At 38.0% G+C, this 12,171-nt stretch overlaps 1 protein-coding gene across 1 annotated transcript in view; it reads left to right on the top strand.

The window, feature by feature from the left end:
* Positions 1–12,171, top strand: part of LOC128658546 (dynein axonemal heavy chain 11-like) — a 1,692,686-nt gene that overhangs the window by 1,526,318 nt on the left and 154,197 nt on the right. Inside the window, 3 exon segments of the mRNA XM_053712841.1 lie at positions 810–958; positions 1,440–1,567; positions 9,900–10,127. Coding sequence (XP_053568816.1) covers positions 810–958; positions 1,440–1,567; positions 9,900–10,127 — 505 coding nt within the window.

Here is a 12,171-nt window from a genome sequence, read left to right as displayed (position 1 = left end):
ATGTGCAAAATTTCCTTTTAGGTCATTGGTCTTGCATTTAGATGCTGGTGAATTTGCCAATGGGGCTCATAGTTAAGGCGAGATCATGTTCAAAATTCGCTCAGTATCTTTTCACCTATTTTTTCCAGCATTTCATTAGTGGGTATTCCTTTATTGCACAAAGTCAGTTCTAGAGCAACAATGCACATCTGCTTTACAGCTTAACATGGCTGGTAATTAGTGGCTATGCACATATGCTATTGCTTACTGACAGTGTTCATCTATGGACCAGTGTTTCATTGCTGCTATGGAACTGTGTTTAAATCCTTAGCAAGGGTCAGTACAAAAAGTAAATGTGCTAACAAATTAGAGCATTTCTCATGGCACTTTTATGTCCCTTTAAACTGCCCTAAGCCTATGTGAATTTGATGCCCCCTTTCAATCGTGCTACTATATTTTCCATTATTATTTATTGCTTTAATTTCTTTGCACATATAAAATATATGTCAGGCACACCAAAAGAGAGAGTTAGGTTTAGTCAGCTTACAAGCCCTAGATAAATGTTTGCTATCTTTGTTGTCCTATGCCCATATGCACCCTGGATAATGTATACAGAAGCAAGCTAATAGCCACCTTTATCATTCCAGATGTTCATCAATAGAGATTAAGAGGAAGGATGTCCTTATCAGGCAGTAAATAAAGGATACTGCAGTATGCAACATTTTTATTTAACTTTCCTAATGCAAAACATTATTTTAAGAGTAACCGCATGTTGTTTCATATATCTAGGTACCAAGAGATATAAATGATTGTTTTGCTCATTTACACAGAAATTTTGTTGAAGAAAAATTAGGAACGAAGTATGTGGAGGGGCGTAAAACGGAGTTTTCAAAATCATTTCAAGAAAGTGGTCTAGCAACATCAATTGTTTTTATCTTGTCTCCTGGTGTTGATCCCTTGAAAGATGTAGAATCACTCGGTAAGGACAGCACAACAATGTAATACACTTGAATTCCATGTGCAAACATTTGCTATTCTTCACCGTCAGGCTTCATATTAAGAAACTTCCATTTGCTACTTTATAACTACAGTATATAAAAGTGCAAGAACTGTAAATTACAGGGATTAAAAATACATCACTAATTGGATGTTAATATTAATGCTTGGTTAAACAATACAGCCTTGATTTAATTTTATACACATTCAAAGGAAATCAGTATGCTTGTATAATGTAACACAGCATTTTAGTATTTTTTATATCAGCACCAGATTTTATTTTACTTCTATGGCAGAGGCCAGTAAAATAGCTTAGGTAAGTGTGTCTATGTATCGTTTATACATTCAGTGCCACATACCCAATATACTGTTATTCTTCTTAAAATATCTGTGCAGTGTTGACGATCCTTTTCTACTGTCACCTGTTGATAAGTATTGCTGATATTATTGTCTCTTCCATTTAGGGAACAGACTTGGATTCACCATTGACTCAGGAAAACTTCACAATATCTCTTTGGGTCAAGGGCAAGAAAGTATTGCAGAAATAGCTATGGAAAAGGCATCAAAAGAAGGCCATTGGGTCATACTTCAAGTAAGCCAAGGCTATTCATTAAATGAGTGAGCCATTGCAGAACAAAAAAAAAAATAAAACATCTCAGCTTTGCAAAATAATACTGTCTGCTTGTACAAAATGCTTTTGTAGAAATAAGATTGGGTGAACATCCACATGTTTTTTACAATAACAACCATTTTTAAAGGGATATAAAACCCAACATTTTTCTTTCACAATTTAGGTAGAGCATAACATTTTAAACAACTTTCCAATTTACTTCTATTATCCCATTTTCTTTGTTTTCTTGATATCCTTTGTTGAAAAGCAGAAAGGTAAGTTCAGGAGTGTGCACGTGTCTGCAGTACTATATGGTAGCAGCATTGCAAAAATCAAATACATTAGCAAGAGCACTAGATGGCAGCACTATTTCCTGTCATGTGCACTCTACCTAGCTAGATATCTCTTTAACAAAGAATAACAAGAGAACAAAGCAAATTTGATAATAGAATAGAACTAAATTGGAAACTTTTTTTTTTAAATTGTATTCTCTAGCTGAATGATGAAAGGAAATGTGTGAGTTCCATGTCCCTTTAACGTCTGAAATCATACTATAGCAGCTATAATATTGATTACTATCTGTTGATAGCTCTTTGCCTCACAATTGGATAAAACCTATAAAAATGTAGGCACTAGTTAGACTGGAGCTAGACTCTCAGATAGAGCCAGTAAGGAAGTATGTTCATAAAGATACATATTATTTTTATACAATCTTTAGGGCTGAGGCATCCAGAAATATTGCTAAATTTGGGATCAGTCTTCTATCAAGTGATTACATTTTTTGGAAAGCCTAGCGTGCTCCCTATTCACATTTTCATAAATATATTTAGGGGTCAAAAGTAAAATTTGGGGGGCAATGAAATTTATACAATGCAATGCAATATAGTGGGGCAGAAAAGTATTTAGTCAGCCACCAATTGTGCAAGTTCTCCCACTTAAGAAGATGAGAGAGGCCTGTAATTTTCATCATAGGTATACCTCAACTATTCTTTAACAAAGAATAACAAGAGAACAAAGCAAATTTGATAATAGAATAGAACTAAATTGGAAACTTTTTTTTTTAAATTGTATTCTCTAGCTGAATCATGAAAGGAAATGTGTGAGTTCCATGTCCCTTTAACGTCTGAAATCATACTATAGCAGCTATAATATTGATTACTATCTGTTGATAGCTCTTTGCCTCACAATTGGATAAAACCTATAAAAATGTAGGCACTAGTTAGACTGGAGCTAGACTCTCAGATAGAGCCAGTAAGGAAGTATGTTCATAAAGATACATATTATTTTTATACAATCTTTAGGGCTGAGGCATCCAGAAATATTGCTAAATTTGGGATCAGTCTTCTATCAAGTGATTACATTTTTTGGAAAGCCTAGCGTGCTCCCTATTCACATTTTCATAAATATATTTAGGGGTCAAAAGTAAAATTTGGGGGGCAATGAAATTTATACAATGCAATGCAATATAGTGGGGCAGAAAAGTATTTAGTCAGCCACCAATTGTGCAAGTTCTCCCACTTAAGAAGATGAGAGAGGCCTGTAATTTTCATCATAGGTATACCTCAACTATGAGAGACAAAATGTGGAAACAAATCCAGACAATCACATTGTCTGATTTGGAAAGAATTTATTTGCAAATGATGGTGGAAAATAAGTATTTAGTCAATATCAAAAGTTCATCTCAATACTGTGTTATATATCCTTTGTTGGCAATGACAGAGGTCAAACGTTTTCTGTAAGTCTTCACAAGGTTGTCACACACTGTTGCTGGTATGTTGGCCCATTCCTGCATGCAGATCTCCTCTAGAGCAGTGATGTGTTGGGGCTGTCGCTGGGCAACACAGACTTTCAACTCCCTCCAAAGGTTTTCTATGGGGTTGAGATCTGGAGACTGGCTAGGCCACTCCAGGACCTTGAAATGCTTCTTACGAAGCCACTCCTTCATTGCCCGGGTGGTGTGTTTGGGATCATTGTCATGCTGAAAGACCCAGCAACGTTTCATCTTCAATGCCCTTGCTGATGGAAGGAGGTTTGCACTCAAAATCTCACGATACATGGCCCCATTCATTCTTTTATGTACATGGATCAGTCGTCCTGTTCCTTTTGCAGAGAAACAGCCCCAAAGCATGATGTTGCCACCCCCATGCTTCACAGTAGGTATGGTGTTCTTTGGTTGCAACTCAGCATTCTCTCTCCCCCAAACACGACGAGTTGTGTTTCTACCAAACAGTTCTACTTTGGTTTCATCTGACCATATGACATTCTCCCAATCCACTTCTGGATCATCCAAATGCTCTCTAGCATACTTCAGACGGGCCTGGACATGTACTGGCTTAAGCAGGGGGACACGTCTGGCACTGCAGGATCTGAGTCCCTGGCGGCGTATTGTGTTACTGATGGTAGCCTTTTTTACGTTGGTCCAAGCTCTCTGCAGGTCATTCACTAGGTCCCCCCGTGTTGTTCTGGGATGTTTGCCCACCGTTCTTGTGATAATTTTGACCCCGCGGGGTGAGATCTTGCGTGGAGCCCCAGATCGAGGGAGATTATCAGTGGTCTTGTATGTCTAAAATTTTCTAATTATTGCTCCCACAGTTGATTTCTTCACACCAAGCTGCTTGCCTATTGCAGATTCAGTCTTCCCAGCCTGGTGCAGGTCTACAATTTTGTTTCTGGTGTCCTTTGACAGCTCTTTGGTCTTCACCATAGTGGAGTTTGGAGTGCGACTGTTTGAGGTTGTGGACCGGTGTCTTTTATACTGATAACAAGTTCAAACAGGTGCCATTAATACAGGTAATGAGTAGAGGACAGAGGAGCCTCTTAAAGAAGAAGATACAGGTCTGTGAGAGCCAGAAATCTTGCTTGTTTGTAGGTGACCAAATACTTATTTTCCACCATAATATGCAAATAAATTCTTTCCAAATCAGACAATGTGATTGTCTGGATTTGTTTCCACAATTTGTCTCTCATAGTTGAGGTATACCTATGATCAAAATTACAGGCCTCTCTCATGTTATGAAATTTCCAGATACAAAAATTATTAATGAAATCTATCATAAAGTGTCCTTATAAAGTAAGAAATTAATGTACATAACATTTTCTGTAAAATTGCTTGAAATGTATAAGAATTAATATAGTTTTACTTGGTCTTAAAAATAAAATGCAAACATTTTTAATGATTAAAATCCATACACTTCAGAGTGATAAAGCAGAAAAACACAAAATGACATTTTTATAACTGAGGGGTAGTTTCTTCATCAGCAAATAAAATGAGAATATACTATATGGTTAGTAGACACAGAAACACACACAGTCTCTCTCATTCTCACAGCCACCCATTTATTGACAGACACATAGGCCTAGATTTGGAGTTTGGCGGTAGAAGGGCTGTTAACGCTCCGCGGGGTTTTTTCTGGCCGCACCATAAATTTAACTCTGGTATCGAGAGTTCAAACAAATGCTGCGTTAGGCTCCAAAAAAGGAGCGTAGAGCATTTTTACCGCAAATGCAACTCTCGATACCAGAGTTGCTTACGGACGCGGCCAGCCTCAAAAACGTGCTCGTGCACGATTCCCCCATAGGAAACAATGGGACTGTTTGAGCTGAAAAAAACCTAACACCTGCAAAAAAGCAGCGTTCAGCTCCTAACGCAGCCCCATTGTTTCCTATGGGGAAACACTTCCTACGTCTGCACCTAACACTCTAACATGTACCCCGAGTCTAAACACCCCTAACCTTACACTTATTAACCCCTATTCTGCCGCCCCCGCTATCACTGACCCCTGCATATTTTTTTTAACCCCTAATCTGCCGCTCCGTAAACCGCCGCAACCTACGTTATCCCTATGTACCCCTAATCTGCTGCCCTAACATCGCCGACCCCTATATTATATTTATTAACCCCTAATCTGCCCCCCTCAACGTCGCCGACACCTGCCTACACTTATTAACCCCTAATCTGCCGAGCGGACCTGAGCGCTACTATAATAAAGTTATTAACCCCTAATCCGCCTCACTAACCCTATCATAAATAGTATTAACCCCTAATCTGCCCTCCCTAACATCGCCGACACCTACCTTCAATTATTAACCCCTAATCTGCCGAGCGGACCTCACCGCTATTCTAATAAATGTATTAACCCCTAAAGCTAAGTCTAACCCTAACACTAACACCCCCCTAACTTAAATATAATTTACATCTAACGAAATAAATTAACTCTTATTAAATAACTTATTCCTATTTAAAGCTAAATACTTACCTGTAAAATAAATCCTAATATAGCTACAATATAAATTATAATTATATTATAGCTATTTTAGGATTAATATTTATTTTACAGGCAACTTTGTAATTATTTTAACCAGGTACAATAGCTATTAAATAGTTAAGAACTATTTAATAGTTACCTAGTTAAAATAATAACAAATTTACCTGTAAAATAAATCCTAACCGAAGATATAATTAAAACTAACACTAGACTATCAATACATTAATTAAATAAACTACCTACAATTACCTACAATTAACCTAACACTACACTATCAATAAATTAATTAAACACAATTCCTACAAATAAATACAATTAAATAAACTAGCTAAAGTACAAAAAATAAAAAAGAACTAAGTTACAAAAAATAAAAAAATATTTACAAACATAAGAAAAATATTACAACAATTTTAAACTAATTACACCTACTCTAAGCCCCCTAATAAAATAACAAAGCCCCCCAAAATAAAAAATTCCCTACCCTATTCTAAATTAAAAAAGTTACAAGCTCTTTTACCTTACCAGCCCTGAACAGGGCCCTTTGCGGGGCATGCCCCAAGAATTTCAGCTCTTTTGCCTGTAAAAAAAAACATACAATACCCCCCCCCCAACATTACAACCCACCACCCACATACCCCTAATCTAACCCAAACCCCCCTTAAAGAAACCTAACACTAAGCCCCTGAAGATCATCCTACCTTATCTTCACCATACCAGGTTCACCGATCCGTCCTGGCTCCAACATCTTCATCCAACCCAAGCGGGGGTTGGCGATCCATCATCCGGTGGCTGAAGAGGTCCAGAAGAGGCTCCAAAGTCTTCCTCCTATCCGGCAAGAAGAGGACATCCGGACCGGCAAACATCTTCTCCAAGCGGCATCTTCGATCTTCTTCCATCCGGTGCGGAGCGGGTCCATCTTGAAGCAGGCGACGCGGATCCATCTTCTTCTTCCGTTGTCTCCCGACTAATGACGGTTCCTTTAAGGGACGTCATCCAAGATGGCGTCCCTCGAATTCCGATTGGCTGATAGGATTCTATCAGCCAATCGGAATTAAGGTAGGAATTTTCTGATTGGCTGATGGAATCAGCCAATCAGAATCAAGTTCAATCCGATTGGCTGATCCAATCAGCCAATCAGATTGAGCTCACATTCTATTGGCTGTTCCGATCAGCCAATAGAATGCGAGCTCAATCTGATTGGCTGATTGGATCAGCCAATCGGATTGAACTTGATTCTGATTGGCTGATTCCATCAGCCAATCAGAAAATTCCTACCTTAATTCCGATTGGCTGATAGAATCCTATCAGCCAATTGGAATTCGAGGGACGCCATCTTGGATGACGTCCCTTAAAGGAACCGTCATTAGTCGGGAGACAACGGAAGAAGAGGATGGATCCGCGTCGCCTGCTTCAAGATGGACCCGCTCCGCACCGGATGGAAGAAGATCGAAGATGCCGCTTGGAGAAGATGTTTGCCGGTCCGGATGTCCTCTTCTTGCCGGATAGGAGGAAGACTTTGGAGCCTCTTCTGGACCTCTTCAGCCACCGGATGATGGATCGCCAACCCCCGCTTGGGTTGGATGAAGATGTTGGAGCCAGGACGGATCGGTGAACCTGGTATGGTGAAGACAAGGTAGGATGATCTTCAGGGGCTTAGTGTTAGGTTTCTTTAAGGGGGGTTTGGGTTAGATTAGGGGTATGTGGGTGGTGGGTTGTAATGTTGGGGGGGGGTATTGTATGTTTTTTTTTACAGGCAAAAGAGCTGAAATTCTTGGGGCATGCCCCGCAAAGGGCCCTGTTCAGGGCTGGTAAGGTAAAAGAGCTTGTAACTTTTTTAATTTAGAATAGGGTAGGGAATTTTTTATTTTGGGGGCTTTGTTATTTTATTAGGGGGCTTAGAGTAGGTGTAATTAGTTTAAAATTGTTGTAATATTTTTCTTATGTTTGTAAATATTTTTTTATTTTTTGTAACTTAGTTCTTTTTTATTTTTTGTACTTTAGCTAGTTTATTTAATTGTATTTATTTGTAGGAATTGTGTTTAATTAATTTATTGATAGTGTAGTGTTAGGTTTTATTGTAGGTAATTGTAGGTATTTTATTTAATTAATTTATTGATAGGGTAGTGTTAGGTTTAATTATATCTTAGGTTAGGATTTATTTTACAGGTAAATTTGTTATTATTTTAACTAGGTAACTATTAAATAGTTCTTAACTATTTAATAGCTATTGTACCTGGTTAAAATAATTACAAAGTTGCCTGTAAAATAAATATTAATCCTAAAATAATATAATATAATTATAATTTATATTGTAGCTATATTAGGATTTATTTTACAGGTAAGTATTTAGCTTTAAATAGGAATCATTTATTTAATAAGAGTTAATTAATTTCGTTAGATGTAAATTATATTTAAGTTAGGGGGGTGTTAGTGTTAGGGTTAGACTTAGCTTTAGGGGTTAATCCATTTATTATAGTAGCGATGAGCTCCGGTCGTCAGATTAGGGGTTAATAATTGAAGGTAGGTGTCGGCGATGTTAGGGAGGGCAGATTAGGGGTTAATACTATTTATGATAGGGTTAGTGAGGTGGGTTAGGGGTTAATAACTTTATTATAGTAGCAGTGCGGTCCGCTCGGCAGATTAGGGGTTAATAAGTGTAGGCAGGTGGAGGCGACGTTGAGGGGGGCAGATTAGGGGTTAATAAATATAATATAGGGGTCGGCGGTGTTAGGGGCAGCAGATTAGGGGTACATAGGGATAACGTAGGTGGCGGCGCTTTGCGGTCGGCAGATTAGGGGTTAATTATTTTAAGTAGCTGGCGGCGACGTTGTGGGGGGCAGGTTAGGGGTTAATAAATGTAATACAGGGGTCGGCGGGGTTAGGGGCAGCAGATTAGGGGTACATAAGTATAACGTAGGTGGCGGTCGGCAGATTAGGGGTTAAAATATTTTAATCGAGTGGCGGCGATGTGGGGGGAGCTCGGTTTAGGGGTACATAGGTAGTTTATGGGTGTTAGTGTACTTTAGGGTACAGTAGTTAAGAGCTTTATGAACCGGCGTTAGCCAGAAAGCTCTTAACTCCTGCTATTTTCAGGCGGCTGGAGTTTTGTCGTTAGAGCTCTAACGCTCACTTCAGAAACGACTCTAAATACCGGCGTTAGGAAGATCCCATTGAAAAGATAGGATACGCAAATGGCGTAGGGGGATCTGCGGTATGGAAAAGTCGCGGCTGAAAAGTGAGCGTTAGACCCTTTAATCACTGACTCCAAATACCAGCGGGCGGCCAAAACCAGCGTTAGGAGCCTCTAACGCTGATTTTGACGGCTACCGCCGAACTCCAAATCTAGGCCATAGTCATTTGCGCAAACACAAAGACACACAAACATACAGAAACAAACACTTAGAGATAATAATACACAGACACACATTTATAAATAGACACACACAGTCATTTGCGCAAACACAAAGACACACAAACATACAGAAACAAACACTTAGAGATAATAATACACAGACACACATTTATAAATAGACACACACAGTCATTTGCGCAAACACAAAGACACACAGAAACAAACACTTAGAGATAATAATACAGACACACATTTATAAATAGACACACACAGTCATTTGCGCAAACACAAAGACACACAAGCATACAGAAACAAACACATGATAATACACAGGCACACACAGTCTCACACATGTAGAGTCATGCATTAAAATTGTGCTTTATTGGGTTACTTGAATGCTTTCACTTCAATTTTTATATATATATATATATATATATATATATATATATATATATATATATATTTAAAATGTTGCTTGGTATTTAACCATCAATTTAATAAGATAAAGCAATGTAATGAGAAACACAATTTTCCCTTTAGAAGCAACAACTTGTTTTTATATTTTAAACACAGAATTTTTCTCTGAATCAGTTTATTTGTAAGAATTTAATTAACCAGAAGTCTTAAAACATGAATTGTTACGTTAACAGGCAAATTCATGCATGGCTACACTGACAAAACATTTCTCTGTTCACAGAACATTCACCTTGTTGCCAAGTGGCTAAGCACATTAGAGAAAATACTAGAAAAGTACAGTGAAGGAAGTCATCCTGATTATCGAGTTTTTATGAGTGTGGAACCAGCCCAAACACATAAAGAACACATCATTCCACAAGGCATACTAGAAAATGCTATTAAAATTACAAATGAACCTCCAACTGGAATGCTCGCCAATCTACATGCTGCCCTGGATAACTTTGATCAGGTTTGTAAAATACTATTGACTAGATTAAGAGTTTTTGTCGGTAAGGCTTGCGGTGCTAACGCGCAGTATATGCTCACCGCTCACCTACAAACAATGCTGGTATTACAGGTTTTTTTTAAACCCGGCATTAGCCGCAAAAAAGTGAGTGGAGAGCAAAATTTAGCTCCACTTCTCACTGTAATACCAGTGCTGCTTACGGTAGCGGTGAGCTGGCTAAACGTGCTCGTGCACGATTTCCCCATCAGAATCAATGGGGCTGATTCGGCTGAAAAAAAGTCTAACACCTGCAAAAAAGCAGCGTTCAGCTCCTAATGCAGCCCCATTGATTCCTATGGGGAAATACATTTTATGTTTCCACCTAACACCCTAACATGAACCCCGAGTCTAAACACCCCTAATCTTACACTTATTAACCCCTAATCTGCCGACCCCGACATCGCTGACACCTGCTTTATATTCTTAACCCCTAATCTGCCGCTCTGGACACCGCCGCCACCTACATTATACTTAGGAACCCCTAATCTGTCGCCCCAAAACATCGCCGCCACCTACATTATAGTTATTAACCCCTATTCTGCCGCCCCCAATGTCGTTGCAACCTACCTACAATTATTAACCCCTAATCTGCCACCCCCAACGTCGCCGCCACTATAATAAAGTTATTAACCCCTAAACCTAAGTCTAACCCTAACACCCCCTAACTTAAATATAATTTAAATAGATCTAAATAAAAATACTATTAATAAATAAATTATTCCTATTTAAAACTAAATACTTACCTATAAAATAAACCATAAGATAGCTATAATATAACTAATAGTTACATTGTAGCTATCTTAGGGTTTATTTTTTATTTTACAGGCAAGTTTATATTTATTTTAACTAGGTACAATAGTTATTAAATAGTTATTAACTATTTAATAACTTCCTAGTTAAAATAAATACAAATATACCTGTATAATAAATCCTAACCTAAGTTACAATTACACCTAACACTACACTATAATTAAATAATTTACCTAAATTAACTACAATTAATTACAATTAAATTAAATAAACTAAATTACGAAGAACCCCCCCCCCCCACTAAATTACAGAAAATAATAAAATAGTTACAAGTTTTTTAAACTAATTACACCTAATCTAATCCCCCTAATAAAATAAAAAAGCCCCTCAAAATAATAAAAATCCCTACCCTACACTAAATTACATATAGCCCTTAAAAGGGCTTTTTGCGGGGCATTGCCCCAAAGTCATACGCTCTTTTACCTGTAAAAAAAAGACAATACCCCCCCAACATTACAACCCACCACCAACACACCCAACCCTACTCTAAAACCCACCCAATCCCCCCTTAATAAAACCTAACACTACCCCCTTGAAGATCACCCTATCTTGAGACGTCTTCACCCAACCGGGCAGAAGTGGTCCTCCAGACTGTGCGAAGTCTTCATCCTATCTGGGCAGAATAGGGATTTAATGGGCTGTAAAAGAGCTGATTGCTCTTTTAAGGGCAGTAAAAGAGCTGAATGCCCTTTTAAGGGCAATGCCCATACAATTGCCCCTTTAGGGGCAATGGGCAGTTTAGGTTTTTTTAGTGTTAGGTTTCTTTATTTTGGGGGGGTTGGTTGGGTGGGGGTTTTACTGTTAGGGGGGTAAATTGGTAATTTTTTAAAGTAAAAGAGCTGTTTAACTTAGGGCAATGCCCTACAAAAGGCCCTTTAAAGGGCTATTGGTAGTTTAGTATTAGTAGATTAGGGAGTGTTTATATTTTGGGGGGATTTTTTATTTTTATAGGGGTATTAGTTTAGGTTTAAATTTTTTATTTTAGATAGCTGTTTATTTTTTTCTGTAATTTTACTTTTTTACTTTTTGTAACTTTAGCTTGGGGGTTTGTATTTTTTAAACATAGACTACCCTCTGGGCAGGCTTATCACCTCATTGAATATAAACAAGTTAAGTAGAAATATTGTTTTAGCTTAAATTTTCATGACAACAAAAGATTCATAAACTGACAAGTTCACAACAAAGCAATTCATTGTAA

Source organism: Bombina bombina, chromosome 1, assembly GCF_027579735.1.
Source record: "Bombina bombina isolate aBomBom1 chromosome 1, aBomBom1.pri, whole genome shotgun sequence".
Lineage (NCBI taxonomy): Eukaryota > Metazoa > Chordata > Amphibia > Anura > Bombinatoridae > Bombina > Bombina bombina.
This window is presented reverse-complemented; position numbering and strand designations above follow the sequence as displayed.